The sequence below is a fragment of the Berghia stephanieae genome, chromosome 2 (assembly GCF_034508935.2).
Source record: "Berghia stephanieae isolate SIO BIC M18660-M18661 chromosome 2, UCSD_Bste_1.3, whole genome shotgun sequence".
NCBI classification, from domain to species: domain Eukaryota; kingdom Metazoa; phylum Mollusca; class Gastropoda; order Nudibranchia; family Aeolidiidae; genus Berghia; species Berghia stephanieae.
This window is the reverse complement of record NC_088361.1, coordinates 23,669,660-23,690,343: the sequence shown is the minus strand read 5'-3', so window position 1 is coordinate 23,690,343 and position 20,684 is coordinate 23,669,660. Positions and strand designations below refer to the sequence as shown.

Below are 20,684 nucleotides of genomic sequence, written 5' to 3'. Positions count from 1 at the left end.
ACATTTAAATAAGTTCAAGGAAACCGTACTCGAGTGTAGCTGCATGTTGTTTTATTTTGTTCCATGAACAAGCTTATTTCTGATACATTTCATCTTGTATATGTTTTGAGTTAGGAGACAAATAACGTAATGATGTTATATTTGATGTCACTGGAAATATATGATTGTTGTAGATATACTTGTAAATTAAATGAATTTCTCAAAAATATTGCAAATAGATTTAATAAACCAACTGTAAACAAAATATAGATTTTTTTCTTTCATTCTTTAATTCTCTAATTCTTTGAGAAATATCCACCACTTATTAGAAGTTGTACCATTTTACACAAATTTATCTTGAGTCACTCCTCTTACAACTTTTTTAGGGGTCAGAATAAGGCCAATAAACCAACAATATAGACCTGAGCAGATTATTACGCTGTCAAAACATGACCCAGATAATTGGATACAAATGACCCGAACTATGCTGCAATTGACCTTTAAGCATATACGGATTCAATCAAAAATTTTATTCACACATTGCTTAGCAGCAGACTGTCAACTATCAAAAGAAAGAGGTCCCTTGTCTTGTTCCTTTCCCGATCGTGAATAGGTACAGTCCACTCCGGATAATCGCAACACCTTGGAATCAGCAAAAATGTTGCGATTAACCGAAATTGAGTGTCCAGTCCACTATTGTAACATTTTACATATATATGGTAAACTCAAACCAGTTGTTGTAAACATTGTTATTAGTCCACCACAGACTGAGCAATATGATTGAATTAAAAACCATATGGCAGCCCTGTATGAATTTTGTCAAGCAAAAGCAGCTTTGATGCAAGTTCAAAGAGTTTAGCCGTGATGAGAGACAATAAGCTCTCAACTAACTCATTGGTCACAATGCACAGTTGTTCCCAAAACAAAGGATACCGCTCAGTCTCTCTTTACAACTGTAGTTGCCTACCTGTTGTAAAGACTATGCCCAGCCCCCCTCGCCACAGATGACATCACAAACCCATACTGCAAAGCCCCGCCCTCTTTTGTCTCTAATAAAGTGGTGACATACTACTATAGCATTAGGTCCCGCTCACTCTCGGTTTTTCATCATGTCACGATTTCTTCCATGATGAAATTTAATCAGGATATTTTGTTAGATTGATTTCTTGAATTACCACTTTTCGAGGGTGAAAGTTTGTTGCAATTAACCAGTGACTTTTACATAGAATTAGTTTCGTTTCTTGGGAAATGTTTTGATTAACCAAAAGTTGCGATTATTCAGAGTGGACTGTAATCAAAACAAATAAGAGAGAAGAATGGATGAACAGTTGGGCAATGAGCACCACGGATAGATGTATGTATACCCATATGGCCACAATCCGATTTTTTCAAGTCCTTGACTAAAGTCGGAGACTCTGGGTGGGGTTCCTGACCTCCAATAGTGGGCAGGGAGGTATTTACTGTGTCTGCTATCCCCCTATATCTGTTTTCCAATTTGCTTTCTGTCTTTGTCTTGGAATGCGATTACTTGGTTTTGTCTTGGCCCTTGCCAGATGTCCTGAGGGAAACAGTCAAGTGTATAGTTACGAATTTTGGGAGATGATATTTTTTTTTCTTGTAAATCATCTCTCTGTCATGTATTGTTATTTTTGTTTTACCTATATGTGGTTTGTAACCGTCTGAGTGTGTTCCTCTTAGTATGTGACCTCAAACTAAGTAGTGTGCTCTTGGAATCTACATCTGTTCCCGATTTGAACTAATTCCCCTTTGTCTTCCCTTTTCTTGAGTGCTTTAATTGTACATCTAGAATGTTTTTACTATCCAATTTTCTTCCTTTATACTGGCGCTGATATGACCGAAATGTGTTTCAAGCGCCGTAAAACTCTTTAAAAAAAAGGCAGAGACTAAGTTTAGTCCAGGTTCCTGAAAACGGCCCCGATAAAGACACAATCACGTGCGAATGCTGGCATTCTGTTCACGTCATTACGTGTATGCAGTGATGGACGATAATGGCTATGCGAAAGTAATTGCGTGTATACAGCAATAACGAAAATTACTATATACTCGTAATTATGACTAAATATGCTCAGAAGACACCAGCAAAACATCATCTTTCAACTCAATAGCCATTTAATTTAAGCAAAATTACTGTAGACCAGAGCTGTCTAATTGAAATTTTTAAAAATAGTAGTTTCCAAAGGAAAAATAGATAAATTACCTTTAAAAGCTTTAGAAATAAACAATTTGCCTTCGGCATGATCCAAAAATGGTTCAAAGTCCTGAACATAGGTTCTAAGGAACTAAACTTTTCTTCTCAACTAATTTATTGAGTCAAAGAGCCAAAAGCAGTTCTGTCAATGGGGCCAAAAATTCGTATTTCTACGGATTTTTCGTAGTAGGTCTAGGCAGGTCTGCTGTCGTGAATGGATTTCTCTATCTTGTTCACGATAGATAAAATATAGAAAATAGTAAAGAACAGGTCTCAACCGAAGTGGGTGTCTCCATATACGTAGAGTACATTATGGGCGGTTATAAATGCCATGAATCCAGGCATCATGTGAATAGTCACGGGTATGTTCGTCCGGGAATAAAAACATAATAAAAACACAGTCAACACTTGTCTACTTTCAACCAACAATCCATTATGAATATCGTGGTATTAAGAGCTCGCAACACCAATTGTCTTGAATAGGCGTGCAACATAATTGTAGTAGTAGTAGTAGTAGTCGTAGTAGTAGTAGTAGTAGTAGTAGTAGTAGTAGTAGTAGTAGTAGTAGTAGTAATAGTAGTAGTAGTAGTATTGTGAAAACAACGTGGTGGGAATGATGTAGTAGTAGTAGTAGTGATAGTAGTAGTAGTAGTAGTAGTAGTAGTAGTAGTAGTAGTAGTAGTAGTAGTAGTAGTAGTAGTAGAGTCAGTAGTAGTAATAGTAGTAGTAGTAGTAGTAGTATTAGTAGTAGTAGTAGTAGTAGTAGTAGTAGTAGTAGTAGTGTGAAAACAGCGTGGTGGGAATGAGTTGGGGGAGACGTAATTAGAGCGGTGGGGGCTGTCTGAAGCAAGAGACATTAAAATACAAACAGGTAGAACTGGAGAGGCTTAAGAAGGAAACATTACAAACAATGGACGTTTCGACTATTTCGAGTGTAAGTCCTTCGATATCAATATCCTTGAAAACAACATCGACAACTCAATATCATTCAGAAACCTCGGCTTCTACTTTGACGTTGATGAAAATCTTGACATGACCGCGCATATCACCAAAGTCTGTCAGTCAGTTATCTACCACCTGAGAAACATAAATCAAATTAGAGATCTACTCGACACAGACGGCTAACATAATCACCCATGCCCTCGTGGCAAGACGTATCGACTATTGCAATGGCCTCTTATCTGGGTTACCCGCTAAAACAACTAGGGCTTTGCAAGTGGCTCAAAACAATGCCGCTGCCCAAGTTATATCCAGGAACAGAAGATATGAGAGAATATCCCCGGTTCTGAAATCACTACATTGGCTTCCAATTGCCTACCGAATTGAATTCAAAGTAGCTCGCATCACCTACAAATGCTTACATGGACAAGCTCCTGACTCAATAAACCATAAAGAAATCTTCGATCCTCCATCTCCATTCAACTCGAAACTAGAAGGTCTACATCAAGAACAACATTTTCCAACAGTTCTTTCTCTAATGCAGTTCCAACAATCTTGAATTCCCTGTCCCCCACAATCAGAAACTCTCCAACTTTTAACTCTTTCAAGTCCAATTTAACGACTGAACTGTTTAAAATAGCCTTTACTTAATTTAGTTTAATGTTCTTCGAACTAAGCTTTCAGTGCTGTAGTTTTTACTTATTTTCCCTTTGTGAGTTCGTGTTTTATTGTAAAGCGCCTTAGAGCATGAATTCATGGAATTTGCGCTCTATACAAGTGATTTGTTATTATGTAAGCAAAACATTAATGGAGCGTTGAAAACAAATAAATCAAATGTAAGAATAGTTGCCTGTGTACTAAGACCACCCAGGAGTATACACGTTACAATTCTCAGTACATTAGTGTTATTTGTTTTCAACGTTTCCTTTCCTTATTCTTTTCCTGACGAAGAGTTACACCTGAAACGTTCATTGGGTGTACTGTTTCCACCCGAAGCCTTTAATTTTTCGCCTTTTCATCAAATCTAAACCAGAACATAAGGAACATGATAATTTTTATCTAGGTTTATGCTCATTTCAGCATTAAAAATTTAACACGTCTATGCAAATACTTTTCAGACATCACGAGTCCATAGCAAGTTCACGTCAAAACGAAGCGCATAGTAATAGGCCATAAGCAAAGTCAAAATCCTACAAACAATTACGTGCATATAGCCATTATGAGACCGTAGCACAGAAGGACCGTACACAAAATTACGTGCGTATAGATAGTATGCGCTTGGCTAAGAGGCTCACAACATTGCCATCCGGAAGTGCAACGGACCAACACACAAAACGATGTGTAACCATGAACGTTTATAGTCTGGTTCATACAGTTTAGTGAGAAGTACTCATAAACGTGGATGGCAAAAAAACAATAACAAAGACCAGAGTGGCGGCATCTTCGTTCTATCTATAGCTATTTTCGGCATCACTGCACATCTCTAAAAAAAAAACAAAAACATTTTAGCCTCACGTGATAGCATCAAAATCATGTGACTCCAGAAGCGTCACAGGCTCTATCTAGGCTCTCATTGAACGATAAACATTCGAAAGATAGGGTAGAAAAGTATAAAAACAGTCCTCCACCGACAACTGTAGTGATCTGTCACTTTCCTTTGTCTATTTATGCAGTGAATAGTATCGGATCTAGATCTAGTTTCATCTTTGTCACAAGGGAGGAACAAAAGGTAAATAACTTCACTTACACACTGATCTAAATCTATAGATCCTCTCCTCTCACATTCACACTACACGCACTTTGACTTTGGCTTTAAAGTTTCTGATACGAAAAACATCCTTTCCACGTACCTGATGTAATAGATATTGTTAAAGTCAATAACTGATTCTACTTTCCTAAAAAATGTCTTGTCAGTTTTTATTTTTATGATTATATCGTGTGTCACTGGTCACACTTACATTATCCAATTCAATTCAATGATTCAATGCATTCATTATTCGGCAGTAATTCAGTCTTCTTGACTCGTAATTTATATTTTTCCAAATTTAAATGCGTACCGCTTATGGTTCCTGATATAAATATAATTGTATGGCTATGGAATATGAACCAACCTACCACCTGTATCAATAAAAGAGTAATATTTTAAAAATTTTAATTAATTAATTTTTCTCTATTATTTTGGAGGCGGTGCTTATTATTCCCTACTGGTGTTGGAGAAAGTAAAATTATTTGCCTATTCCCAACTGGTGTTGAGGAAGTAAAATTTGACTATTCCCAACTGGTGTTGAGGAAAATAAGATTTGCCTATTCCCAACCGGTGTTGTCGGTGTTGGGGATATTAATATTAAAATTTGCCTCTATTTGGAAAAGGGTGCATCACGGATGCTGCTTGGCATTTTTAATTCCATTTGTTTTTTTAATTTCTTTGGAAAGTGATGCCTAGAAATTACAAACTTGTAATGCTGGAAAAAATTTGAATTTTCAGTGTCTTCAGGAACAATTTAAATATTTTAAGGCTAGCCGGTACTCTTCTTTTCTCCTTTTTTTCATTGATAGTTAGGCGAAGCAGATTGGGGTTGGGTGTGGGGGGTCAATTCACGCATTGTCGTGTCCTGCAAAGAGACATAGCCCACAGGCCTCACTTAACCGTGTCGTTTAGCGAGAGAGGAGAATGGAATGTGGAATTGTCATCTCAACATAACACCAAACATGAACACACATAGGATAGGGCCTAGTGCTCCTACTACTAGGGCTTCAATATTCTCTGGCATCTTGGCAACAAGTTAGTAAAAGACAATCAAATCAAAAGATAATCAGTGATCTCCATTAGCTACCAAATGCCTGATGACAATGCAGTGAAACAATGAAATCCGATCACATGACTACATAAAATCTTGTTGTCTTGGTCTTGTAGGCTATCTTACAAAAGAAAACACCATTTGGGAATAGCCCATTTCTACTATTCACAACACCAGTTGGGAATAGATAAGTTCAAGTGTTCCCAACACCTTTCATGTACGAAGCAAAGACTGTACCGCTGAGCCATGCTGTCTATGAAGGAAAGAGGACATTGATCAATATTATCATTAACAGCTTTTTTATATATGACCAATCATCTCAAAATGATATTATATTGGGGTGACCCGGATGAATGAAAACCACTCATTCTGCAATTTGCATTTATTACTGAAAATTCAAAATTCCGTTTATAGAGGATTTTTAAAAAATCTTAATACAAATATAGCAAAGCTTTTATGGCAAAGGCTACAGTGCGAGCCTATTATTGTGTTGGAATATAGTTTTAGTATGTGAGAAAGGGTGAGAAGACCTTTTTCTTGACGCAATGGAAAATGAATCAAACGACTCATATAAAACCTGTTTATGGTTTGTTGAATCCTCATTTGATATCAAATTCCTCATTTCCACCATTTTGATTCCTCAAATTAGTTGTTCGGGTAGGAAGATTTCAATAGGGCAATCTGGTTAATATTTTTATTCACAGACACACATCTCAGTGTTAACAATAAAACCACATATCTTGCAATTATAATTGATGTACAATTTAATACTTTAATACATACCAGATTTACATAGACCCATTCACACCTCTGAACACCTGGTCGGAGGGTCTCATACTCATTTATCAGATCAATTGTCATTAAGTGACCTAAGTTACGTTAAGTCTGTATGTATCTGAATCCAGGCAAAAAAAGTGTATTACTATTACACAAGACAGTACCATAATTGTTAATTGCCCTGATAAATGAGGCATTTCATCATTGCAATGTTACTATATATTGGGTATCAAATGGCGAGGGAGAGATTCTTGTCAAAAATTATTAAAAATTATTCTACTTTTGCTTAACCCCCCCCCCCCCCCCCCCCCCCCCCCCCCCCCCCTCCCCCCACTAACCAGACATACACTTTCCTCCATCTGGTGTCTTCGCCAATTTGTCATCCAGTAGGCAGACTATTTGGCAGTGTCCATTGTTCCTTGGTCACAAATTTTGGTAGTTTAGCTCCAGTTTTCTATCAAATTATTGATACTAGTAGAGATTGTGATGCAATTATCTTATGACTCCCATGATCATGGACTACTGATGACTCAGAATATTATGATCTGCCAGCTGTTGATATGTGAGGCATTTAAAATTACCTATCATTTTTAGGTCAGGAATTTATCCATGAAATTGTTTCTGCTTCTCCCCTCCCCCCTCTTCCAACAACAACAAAAAAAAAAAAAAACAAAACAAAAGAAAGAAGAAAAACTGTTGTAGTGTCATTATATAAAGCAAAAGATACACTTTAATCATCATATGTCACTCTGGATTGACCTGAAAAAGTTGTGAACTTATAGACTGTGTCCTAAGAAATGATCGTTGGATCTGGAAAGGGTCATATTAAGCCTTCAAATTGGGACACAAAATAGTGGTTGCTGTTTAAGATCTTGATGATCAAAAATTTTTATAAGCATTTCTGTAAACTGAAATCCTGGACTCTGAATCACAACTTGGCTCTTGGAAAAGTTAACATTTTTTAAAGCACAATGGAGGACCGGCAATATTTACGGAGAAATAAAGACTATTACATACTGGCACACATCTATTTTAATTATTATACTACTTCTTTGTGGAAGTTAACATGGATTGAGATTGAGACTAATCTTGGGCTTTTGGAAAATGGCAGAAGTATCTTTATTTTTAATTTTGTATCTTTTCAGAAGATAGTCCTCCAGAGCACTAATTCTTATGGCGCAATAGTTTATCACAGTTTTTCTAGCATCAAAAATGCTATTGCTTGTTACCATTTAGATAATATGCTAGGCTATTACAAAGTATTTTCTGAAAAATCAGATCCGGCTACCCAATCAATTCTCGGTAAATAGAGGTGTCAGAAAAAAATCAACTGCACCCATGACTGATATTAGTCCTTTGGCATGTTAGACAAGTGCTTGACAAGGTAGCTATTGGGACCAGAGAAGCCTTTTAATTGTGGTATTATTATTATTATTCTGAGTCCTGTGTTTATGGCAACAAATATTTACTGCTATTTATTTTTTTCTGTGATATAAACAGATGATGAAGGCATTGCTTTTTCTCAGTGCGGCCTTGTTGTCATTGGCATCAGCAAGCATTCTGCGTTTTCAGTCTGAAAGAGATGCTGTAAAAGTGATGGTATGTTTCATTTGTTTTTTAAACCTTTTTTTATGCTTACTTACCTCACTCATATACTTACTCTCACTCCACTCTCCAGCGTAGGGGTTTTAAAACTATTCTTAATGTACAGATTACATAAAGATAAAGTCTGATTTGTTTATTAAGAAGTGTTTTATCAAAAATGTTGATGAAAATAGAATGCAAATACAGACCCGCCAACCCACTTTTATAGGGGAATCCCTGATATTTGTTCTCATACCCAAATTTTCAGCTTTTTTCCAATTAAAAAAAAATATTTTGTTATTCCATAAAAATCATCATCATCATCATCATCATCATCAATAAATTTTCCTATTTCTCTTCTGAAAAATAAATTTGGCTATTCTGTAAAATATAATTGTTCTTAAAGAGGGATTGACCATATGTTCAAATAGGAGTGTATACCACTGAACCATTCAATAGTTTTTAAATATTTTTTTTAAATTTCAGAATGACACATGTTGATCATTGTTTTGACAGGAAATTGATGATGACCAATTTCAATTATTTAAAAAAATGTTCTCAAGTTATTATTTTTCAGACATATCTGATTGCACTTTCTTCATCATTACTTATCAACAATCTATTTTTTTTTCTCTTTACTTATTGAGCATGATGTCTTTTTAAAATTTAGGCAAACATATCCTGCCCGCAAAATCCAAAGTATATATGTCCCAATAATGAAACGTGTTGCAACGGAAAACCTCCAAATGTCATTGCATGCTGTCCATTTATTAAGGTGAAACTTGAATTTTGAAGGTTGTCCAAAATAGTAGTTAGTTAAATTTAAAATTTAATTTGGAAACAATTTTCATAATTGAAAAATAATATCAATTCAGAATACATGATATTTTAAAATTAAGAGATTACAGAAAAGTTTCAGTTTAGAATTTTCATTTTAACCAAAAAGTCTTTCACAGTTTATATATTTATTTTTATCATCACTTTTGTGAAGTAACGACCTTGTTGGATTGTTTTCATAATTATCTGTTTCTATTAAAACCAATAGTAATACATTTCAATTATTTTTCTCAACGTGTCATTGTACACACATTCTAATCTGACGATAATGATTTGTAGGGAGTTTGCTGTCCTGATGGAATTCATTGCTGTCCTAGCGCGACACATTGTGACATGGTTCACAAGCGATGCTACAGGCAATTGGAAAACAAACTTGAGATTTTTGCACCTATAAAAAATGAAAAGGCTTTAAGCAAGAAGCAGGATCAACTTGTATTTGTATCAGATTCAAAGGTAAAAAAAATCAAACAAAATTCCAAAATTCATATCTGTTTGTCCCCTACACTGAGAGAATTATAAATCACTGGTGCATTTTTGCCCTGCTGTATGTTTTTAACTCTTCTAGCCAGTCAGAATTTTTTTTTAATGGTTTAAAATTTTGAATTCATTCATTATATACATCCCTACTATGAATATATGAAGGATAACATTGCAGATGTCGATTGATTTTGAAGCTTACTTATTTGTTGTTTTAATGATAATTTCGTCTTTTATTTGAATCATAAATTTATACATTTATCAAAACAACAACTTTCCTATTCATAACTGTTCTGAATTATGCTTAGAATAATTATTTTTATATGAAAGGGAAAAATTTTATGCAACACCCATCCATTTATTGGGTTTCGAATATCCCCTTTTTGGCCCTCGAGTTTTTCATATTATAACTTATCCCCTCATATATTTTGTCCAATCCTTTTATCTAAGATGTATATATTATGCTCGGATCTTTGATTATTTGTTGATGACAAAAAGAAAGAAAAAGTTGTGTACTGTTCTTCATTTTTCAGATAATTTTTTCTTCTTCATTAAAAAAAAAAAAATCACCTCTCTCTTTCATCTCAGATATCCCAATGTCTCTTATCAGTGGTATTTTGATGTCTGGATGAAACTCTCACGTTCTCTGGCATTGCCAGCATTTGCATATTAGTTCTACTCTCTCCTTGAATAATTCCCATTGTCTTAATTTTTCTCGAGACTAATACAAGTTCTTTTTTAAATAAATGCAATTAATTTTCCTTATTAGGTTTTTGCAAATTTTTGTGAAGAATATGTGTAAATTTATTGACAACTATTATTCCTTCACAGGTGTGATTTAATTTTATTCTAATTTGACACTGTCAGACATAGGATTTTGTTTTCATCAAAAGAGCTCTCCTATTTAAAGGAAATTCAGTTCTCCCTCAATGGTTTATTGTGTTATTACAATACTATCTATAACTGCTGCAAATTCAATCATACAGTCACTTACTTAACAATTGGTAAATGATTAATAGTAAGAGTGATATGTTGGAATAAGACTAAAATTACTCTAAAATCGAACTGTCCAGGACTGGAATAGTATAACTTTTGAAATAAATGATGTATGTTCTCTTAATAGTTTTAAAACTCTTATAGATTGGGAGTTAAAGAATTTAGGAATTTTTCTTGATTGACTGTATCATGAATATTGTCAATATCATTTAATGCAATGAAATGTATGTATTGATTGGTGACTGTTTATAATTATTCTTATTACTTGTTATTATCAAAGGCACTTTAAGGATACTCTTTTGAGCATTTAACCTCAACCCATGATATGATATGGAATGATGTTTTTAAAAAAAACATTTTCAAGGATTCAATCCTGGGTGGGGTTTTTGACCTTCCATGGTGGGCAGGAGGTCACTTACTGTCTTCTTTCCCCCTAATCTATACCTGTTTTCTGAGTGGCTTTCTGTCTTTGGTAATAATAATGTAGATCATTTATACTGTTCCTATCCCATATACAACAGCTCTAGGCGCCTTGTCAATACAAACATGAAAGCTACAATAACAGGTCATAGGTAAACAAAACATGTTTAAGACGTTCATATTATGAAACATAATCTTTAAAAGGAAACTGGTTTTAATCTATCAAATATTTCCTAACAAAATGCATTTTTTAAAGGAAAATGGAAGAGAAAACTTTTTGGAGCCTTTTTTTGGAAATCGGAGATGATCATTAGTTCTGGAGGGAGAGTAAAATGAAATAAGATTGCATAAATATAAAGGAGTAGTTTTGTTTATACATTTTAAGCAAAGGACAGCAATTTTATATTTGGGTTTTAATTCAACAGAAAGCTGGTGAATGACAATAACATGGGTGTAATATGATCTCTTGCCCTTTTTCTTAGATTGATTCTAGCAGAAAGATTTTGGATTCGTTGCAATTTGTGAAGGGGATAGTTTGGAATGTTATGAAGGAGTGAATTACTGTAACTATAAATGATGAAACAAAGAGTTTTTAGGGTAGTGCTATTTAAAAATATTGATAATTGTGAAATCTTTCTAAGTTCGAAATGCAATATTTTACAAAGGTAGATAATGTGTTTTGAATGGATGTTGTGAGCTTCTTTGGTTTGCAGAAAAAGATTTCAGTTTTTTCTTCATTTAATTTCAATTTATTCACAGACATCAAATTCTTGACAATTTCAATGCAATTTCCATGGAAGAGACTAGACCATTTGCAAGTGCTGGTTTAGTTGACATATAAAGCTGCGTATCATCAGTATACATGCGATGATTAATATTACATTGCCTAATGACACCAGCAAGAGGTTGGGTATATAAAGTGTATAAAAGGGGGCCAAGGACTGATCCTTATGGTACCCCAAAACTCAAAAGAAAAGGGGGAGAAACGTTTCTGTCAACCAAAATCGATTGCAAATGGTCAGTTAAATAAGATTGAAACCAATCTAACACAGTTCCTGTTAGTCCGAAAGGTATAGACAGGCGCTTTAGAAGTATAGAATGGTCGATAGTGTCAAATGCTGAGCTGAGGTCAAGTAGGGCGAGAATAGAAACGTTACCTTTATCAGCAGCACAGAGAAGATCGTTTTGGATCTTCAACAGAGCTGTCTCTATATTATGATACTGCCTATAGATTACTTGATTTTGTCCAGGCCTTTTCCAGGGTCCTTGGCTGAGAGGGAAACAGTCAATTGTATAGTGTTAGTTCTGGGAGGTGATATTTATTTCCTTGTAAATCATCTCTCTGTTATGCATTGTTATAGTTTTAAAAAAAATAATGGTTTGCAAACATTTGTGTATTCCTCTGGTGGGATCCTGTGCTTATGTCTGGATGAAATTTTAAGGTGATCTCAAGCTGATTATATGTTCTTAGAATTTACATCTGTTCCCTATTTGAACTATTCCCCTTTGTATTACTTTTTCTCATGTGGTTTCCATTGCAAATCTAGAATTTTTTGACTAACCCATTTTCTCCTTTTCTTCAGTTTACTTCTGCTGCTGAAATGGCCTAAATGTGTCGCAAGCGCTGTAAAACCCTTAAAAACAATCAAACAAAACAAGGATTCAATCCTACATTGGTCTTCTATAATGATTAAATACCTTAACTAATAGGACTTTCTTTTCCGGGAAAGCACTGTTTTAATCATGATGCACTGTCACGGTGTACAATTTCCCCTGTTTTTAATTTCTTTATCTTCTTTTTTTTTTTTTTTAATGAAATTGAATTTTAAAGTAATTGCCCTTTTTTTTCTTTTCAGAACATATTCTCTTTGATTGTTAATTTGTTGTTTTTAAAAATGTATTCTCGTTGTGAGTTTAAAACCACCTCCCTTATATATTCACCTTGTTATTATTATTTGTTTTCAATTCACAAGCATCTGATGTGGCCTAAATATACTGCTAACACTCTGTTGTTCCCCAAGCAAAGAAACATTGTATTCATAGTATATCCTAGCACCTCTTTTGAAATTGTTTATATTTTATTTTTGAATTAATTAATTTTATTTTTTAATAAATTTTGTGTAGGAGAAATGAAGAAATAATTGAAATTGCATTTTCTATATTACATTTTGCTGTGTCGTGCATCAAAGATATGAATTACAATCTTTTTCAGAAGGAGGAGGGGGGGGGGGGGGAAGATAATACAAATAATAATAATAATAATATTATCTCATTAATGATAATGAAAAAGTTGAAAATAATAATAATGATAATAATGATAATACTAATAATAATAATAATAATAATAATAATAATAATAATAATAATAATAATAATAATAATAATAATAATAATTATTATTATTATTATTCTATGTTTTTGAACGTAAAGTGGATTAAACAAACTTGAGAAACAAGTCACTCTCTAGTATCGCGTTTTATTTCAAGGAGTAAAACCGATAAAAAGTCGGATGTCTCAATATGTCATATTGTTAACCTCTCCCGTCATCTTACTCTTTTCCTTCTCCTTCTCTTTCTCTTTCTCCTCCCGGCCTCCTCCTCCTCCTCCTCATGGACTGTCGTTAGACCTCCCATGGTAGGCAAAAAGGTCACTCTTGCTTTGTCTACTTGATTTTGTTCTTGCCCTTGCTGGAGTCCTTGGCTAAAGGGGATAGTATGAGTTTAGGGTGATGACAATTTTTCCCTTGTAAATGATCTCTTTCTCTCTCTCTCTGTCTCTCTCTCTCTCTCTCTCTCTCTCTCTCTCTCTCTCTCTCTCTCTCTCTCTCTCATTGAGTTATGTACTGGTTTTTGTTTTAAATATATTTTGTAAACGTTTGAGTATCTTCCTCTTAGTGGCATCCTGTGCTTGTGTTGGGATGGGGCTTTTTGGTGATCTTAAACTAAGCACATTGGTACAGTTTACTTTTGGTGTCTACATCTGGTCCTTTCTACCGACAATAAATAATGTATTCATTCCCTATTTGATCCGATTCCCGATTTTTGTATTTCTTTCTGTTGGTTTTGACTGCAAATCTAGATTTTTTTTTACTATCCCATCTTCTTCTTTTTTTTTTTCTTACTGGCGATGGAATGGCACAAAAGTGTCGCAAAATCCATAAAAACCATAAAAACAAAACAAGCAACTCCTCCTCAAGTATTCTTCCCTTTTTTTCTTTTCTTTGTGTTTAGAAATAAATTATTATGAAGATGGTGACCTTCTTCTTCTTCTTCTTCTTTTTTTATTTAGAAAGCTCAAAAAAGAAAAGAAATTGATAAAAGATTGTTGAGCTAATCATATAATGAGCTTTGGTACTTGATGTTATTCAGCAGTTACAAAGTGACATCAAACGATGAAAAAGATCAGGGTTATCAGATTGATAACTGAGTCTGAGTAAATTAAAAAAAATTGTTTTATGCCTTTTTTTCTGATACTGTACCATACATACCTTTTTCAAAATATTGTCTGCTCACCAGTGCCTTTTCTTGAGTTTTCTGGTTTTTCTGAATCATGATTACATTTTCAAATTGTTGTTACGCTTCAGCTGCAAGGCATTTGCTATGAGAGCCCCAAATAATTATGATTTTTAAACAAAATTATTTCTTTGAAACAGAAGGTGTCATCAGTCATTTGTCCTGGCGGTGGTTCCCAGTGCCCTGATGGAAACACTTGTTGCTTGATGCAGTCTGGAAGTTATGGCTGTTGCCCTCTTCAGCAGGTGAGTTTTGCTTACTTTTGTTATATTTAGGACTCACTTAGTCAACAACGAATTTCTATTTTCTATCCATAAAGGTTTTGAAAATAATAGTGAAGCTGTGAATTGCCATATTGATTTTTGCATTTAAAAAACTAACACGTTGAATGGAACCTGTGCTTAATAATTTTAAAAAATATATGAACATGTATGGGGCATTTCCACGTATTAACCATGCTTAATGCGCTTTACAGTGTTTCATATATTTCCCAGCAGGCTATAGGGAACCATTGTTCCGTTTCACACAGTACCAGTCATCTTTTAGGCGTCCTTTTTGTACTAACACTCTAACAATATCCTGCCTGTAGCCAGGTGCTCATTCACACATGAGTCGAGTGGGGTAATATGTTTAAAGTGCAACAATCTTGTATTCTAGTTAACTGTTATCTCATACCTTATAGGATTATGATTTTTCTCTCAAGCTTAGCATAGCTTCTCAAAATAACTTAGTAGGGTGGGGTCCCTTGACGTCCCATGGTGGGCAAGAGGTCACATGCCATGTCCTCTACCAACTGATATCTGTTTTTCCGAGTTGCCTTTTGTCTTTGTCTTGGATATGAGATTGCTTAGTTTTGCCCTTGGCCTTACTAGAGTCCTTTGCTGAGAGGTGCACAGTCGTATTAGTTTTGGGAGATGATTTTTTTTTCATTGTAAATCATCTCTCTGTTATGTATTGTTAGTTGTTTTCTGTTTTGAATATATTCTGTAAGTATTTGAGTGTATTCCTCTCAGTGGGATTCTGTGCTGGTGTCTGGATGAGACTTTTTGGTTGATAGTAAAATAAATACACTGATAGTGTGCTCTTGGAATCTTCAAGTGCTCTCTATTTGAACCAATTCCCCTTTGTCTTACTTTAACTTGTGTACCTTTAATTGTAATTTTAGATTTTTTTTCACTCTCCTATTTTCTTCCTTTTTACTGGGGCTGATATGACCTGAATGTGTCGCAAGGACTGTAAAACCCTTAAAAACAAACAAACAAACAGTAGTGTGTCCCGTTTCATTTTGAATTTGTCATATAAACAACTTTTTGGCACAACCACAGTAGCAATCAATGTTGACCTGGATATTTTTGTTTGTCTTATTTTTTTTTTTTTATTTTTTATTTTTTACAAATGACATACTGCTTATCTGACATCACTGATAAGTATTATCTTGTGATGTTTTAATTTCTGATTATGGTATTAAATCACATGTGATATAGTCAGTGGATTACCGAGTTTGTAATTATTTATTTTATCAGTTACAAGGTCAGCTAGAATTTCTTTATCACTTTCCAAATCAGCTCTCATGTGATTTGAAATATTGCTGAGATATAGAAATGTCAACCCCAATGTATCTGGTTATTATTAACGTTAGTTTATTATTCGTTTTATACATTCAAGTCACTTGACTCTCAGAGACGGAATGTCTCTCTCTCTCTCTCTCTCTCTCTCTCTCTCTCTCTCTCTCTCTCTCTCTATCTCTCTCTCTCTCTCTCTCTCTCTCTCTCTCTTTCTTTCTTTCTTTCTTTCTCTCTCTCTGTCTCTTTTTCTTTCTCTTTTCGTTTCTCACTTATCCTCTCTCACTTACATGTTATGCACACATTCGCCCATACAATGCAGAAATCAGGCTATTTTTTGTCCTCTTGTTTTTTATAAATGGGTGTTCTATGTCAGATCCAAAGGCTATTCAGTAGACCATGTGATAATGCATTGTTCAACTAATGGTTATGTTAAGCTAACAAAACCTTACTTGATGATGATGAAGATATTGGGTCATGGGAGAGGGGAGAGAGGTGTAGAGCACGGTTTTCATGATCTAGTGTGTCAGAAAGATGTACATGTAATTTTTGATTAATAGGCTTAATTTAATTCAACTAGGGAAATGAAATATAGATGAAAAGTGTCTCCTACCGAGAAATATTTAGATCCCAAAATGTTATGAACAATCTAAATTAAACTATAAACTTCATATATATAAAAATCTGTACATTTTGAAAAGGCTGCCCTTGTATTGAATTGACAACATTCTGGAAAATTATAAACTATTCTAATCTATAAATGACATCCATTCATTAATTATTCTTATTTAAGAATTCATATTACGTCACCATCAACATTTCCATTTTCAAAAAACTTCCTGCAGGCTGTTTGTTGTTCAGATCGGGAACACTGCTGTCCTTATCATTACATTTGTGACATTGCTGGTGGAAAATGTAAACGAGGTGATGATGAATTGCCGCTTTTCAAAAAGTTCCCTGCTGAAGCTCTTGAGCAAACTGAAGAGATAAATTCTGTAAAATGTAGTGATGGCCATTCTAAATGTCCCGATGGAAATACATGCTGCAAACTTCCTTCAGGGACTTTTGGTTGCTGCCCTAGGCCAGAGGTAATTCTATTTTTACATGTTAAAATAGTACCACGCTGTTTCATTGTATATCTGACAAAGTAAGCATTATAAACGATTATACTCACTTCATTGTTAATCATATTAACCTGTGAATTTGATTTTGAATTAAATTTAAAAGCAGTCCATTTCTTGATAAATCAATCAAACTTTTATTTAGGATATCAATTTTTTTGTGTAGATTCATGGAAAGCCTTTGTAGTAGATCATTCATTTATGGAAGTTTTAACTATATGAACAACCATTTTGCCCTCCCGTGTTGGGTCGGGAGGCCACTCTTGCTGTGTCTTCTATCCTCCTATATCTGTTTTTCTTTTCTTGGTGTTTTTCTGTTTTTGTCTTTGAATGAGGTGGCTTGTTTTTGTCTTTTCTTTGGCAGAAGTCCTTGGCTTAGAGAAACAGTCAAATGTATATTGTTTTGGAAGACGATACTTTTTTTTCTCCTATAAATCATCTCTTTTTTTGTATACAGTTGTAGTTTTTTTGTAAACATTCCAGAGTATTCTTCTTGGTGGAATCCTTTGCTTGTGTCTGGATGGGCTTTTGATGATTTCAAACTACGAGGGCACTTTCATAATTAACCGAAAAATGCCTGTAAAATCCGCGTTTTTTATGCTATCAACAAAATTCTTGCACGTGTTCATACCTTGACTCGTCCTTCATTTCTCTACGTAACAGCCAAGTCTGTCGACACACTTCTGCCAACGCCGCACCATGGAATAGATACCCTCTCGGAAGACATTTCCGTCAATGTTTTGTAGCTAGTTCCGCACATGGTCAACAAGCTCTTCATTGACATCAAAGCGCTTTCCTGCCAGCTCATGTTTCAGTGGCCCAAAGAGGTGATAATCAGATGGTGCAAGGTCTGGACTGTGTGGTGGGTGTGGCAAAATCTCCCATCCATATTTCTCTAGCCAACCTTGCGTCACTCATGCTGTGTGGGGTGTAGCATTGTCGTGTTGCAAAATGACCCCGTTGGTCAACTGCCCTGGGCGCTTTCTGTGAATGGCCTCCCTAAGCTTGTCAAGAGTTAGGCAGTACCTTGCAGCATTGATTGTTTCTCCAGGTTGTAAGGTTTCGAACAGAATAACACCACGACTGTCCCAGAAAACAGTTCCCATTATTTTCTTTGCTGACCGCATGACTTTGAATTTCTTCGCGACAGGTGAGGATGGATGTTTCCATGTCATCGAATCTTGCTTTGTTTCTGGGGTGCAATGGTGTAACCAAGTCTCATCACCGGTGACTATGCTGTCAAGAAAAGTCACATCGTACCCTAGAAAGTCTCCGCCGGCGTTGGCAGTATGCCCGTGAACCCTACGTGAGCTCTTGCTTCTTCTCAAAAGTTCCCTGCAGATGTCCAATCTTTGTTCTTTATGATTGTCTGTCAATTGCTTAGGAACCCATCTTGCGCTGACTTTTCTGTAGCCAAGTTCATCAAATACAATTCTATGGGCAGAAGTTTCCGAAATTTCAAGACTGCTTGCGATTTCATGAAGTTTCAACCTCCTGTCTTGACGAATAAGCTCATCAACTCGCTTCACATTGTCTTCTGACGTCGCAGTTATCGAACGCCCTCTCCCTTCCCTGTCTGTCAAGTCGGAATGGCCGGCTTCAAACAAATTACACCAGTGATAGACTTGTGTACGGCTTATAACATGCTCACCATATACACTCTGAAGTTCTTTATGAATTTCGGTAGGATTCAGACTTTTGGCGTTCAAAAAACGTATGACAGCTCTGATTTCCTCCTTTGACCAAGTTTCAAGGTGGGCCGTCATCTTTAAAATCGTCTAGAAATTCATTGTGCAAAATGATGCACTTCATAATTTCTGGGAATATCCGTAAGGAAATAAGGAATATCATGTCGTTTACAGAATTAAAAAATCTCCACTGGTTGCTGAGCAATGGGCATTTTTCGGTTATTTCTGAAAGAGCCCTCGTAAGTACATCAATAGTTTAAGGTTGCTCTTGGACTCTACCTCTGTTGAACCAATCAACATTGTCTTACTTTTTTTTGATGCGTTCAATTGTAATAATACATAACAATTGTAAATCTAGAATTATTTTTTTGATCCCATTCTCCTCCCATTTACTGGTGCTGAAATGACTTTAAAGTGTTTCAATCGCTGTTAAACCCTTTAAATACAATGTACACTCGCTGATTAAGCCAACCAGAAATTTCAATAGATACATTATAGTAATTTATCATATACATGCAATTATTATAGAAATGTCCATAAAATATTGCAATCAGTGTAAACCCTCTAAAAATAAACAACAATAATATTCATTCCTTGATTAAGCCAACAAGAAATATCAATAGATACATTATAATAATAAATTAGATTCGTGCGATTATTATAGAAGTGACCTTAAAATGTCGCAATTGCTCTAAAACCCTTTAAAACAATAAAAAACAATGCCCATTACCTGATTAAGTCAACAAGAAATATCAATTTATAAATTATAGTAATCGTAGTGTCTTCAAACAGTTGAGTTTTGAGAGGCTTCATTAAAGTCCAAAATAATTGTACCTCCCAATGAAAGCTGTCATTTTAGTGAGTGGATCTTTTCAGTCATTGTCACAGAATTATTTCAGAAGAAATAAATTGACTAAAACTATCACATTAACTTAAGCCTCCAATGAAATTATTATTACGTTTTATTATATTTCAATATTTCGCTTTCCAAGCGTTATTCTGTATATATTCTTGCAATCAATTTGTGGCAAAGTTCTTTGTCTGTCTCATGGTGTCTGCTATTTCCAATGATAATCCAGTAAAATTAGAATTCTGCTTTCCTGATACTCTGTCCTTTAGAAATCCATGCTGGTTGAGTTCTTATTTTATGAAACTTTCGACAAGAACACCCACATGCATACACATATTGCACATAATGAATGCCATTGGGCCTATCCAGATTGTTTCCTAATATTCTCTCTTTCATTGTTGACCCAGGTGGCAAATTAGGTATATTTTGCTGTGCTATTTGCAAAATGCCCCCCCTCCCTTGAATATTTTGTTTTATTTAATCCTCATATCTTTTACTTGTCACCTCAAATGATTCAGTGCGTTGATAACGGAATATTGCTTTTGCGGTTGTATTTGCAAGGAAATGTGCGCTACTTGGGAATTCATAGCCATAGGTAGGCAAGTTGCTTTGGCAGCTTTGCCAAATTTGAATCCAAACTCTGTTCGAAACTGGTGTAAAATTGTGTTAAGGGATAGGATGCACTTTTTTTACATCAAAGAGGCCATCATTTTCAGTAAGAAGTCTTTCATATTAGGAGTTTTTCATCTCTTTCAGTTGTTTTGTAGGTTCTGTCACTCATTCAATTATCAATGTAACCACCCATTTTTGAAACATGGAAGTGTTTGTTATCAACCATTTTATTGTATTGTCAGGCAGTATACACAAATTACCCTAGTTGACTCAGTTGTCAATAGTACTTGACTATCGGAATGCTCACACAAAAAGAATGCCTA

At 34.9% G+C, this 20,684-nt stretch overlaps 1 protein-coding gene and 1 long non-coding RNA gene across 2 annotated transcripts in view; one reads left to right on the top strand and one right to left on the bottom strand.

Moving 5' to 3' along the window:
• Window positions 1-4,396, bottom strand: part of LOC144964531 (uncharacterized) — a 16,915-nt gene extending 12,519 nt beyond the window's left edge. The window contains exon 1 of the long non-coding RNA XR_013643868.1: window positions 4,239-4,396. This is a non-coding gene — a long non-coding RNA (uncharacterized LOC144964531). The remainder of the gene's footprint in view (window positions 1-4,238) is intronic.
• Window positions 4,397-4,652: 256 nt separating this feature from the next.
• LOC144964528 (uncharacterized) overlaps window positions 4,653-20,684 on the top strand; it is a 37,510-nt gene continuing 21,478 nt past the window's right edge. Inside the window, 6 exon segments of the mRNA XM_078898948.1 lie at window positions 4,653-4,856; window positions 8,203-8,301; window positions 8,957-9,061; window positions 9,403-9,576; window positions 14,669-14,773; window positions 16,936-17,178. Coding sequence (XP_078755074.1) covers window positions 8,203-8,301; window positions 8,957-9,061; window positions 9,403-9,576; window positions 14,669-14,773; window positions 16,936-17,178 — 726 coding nt within the window. The 5' untranslated portion in view covers window positions 4,653-4,856.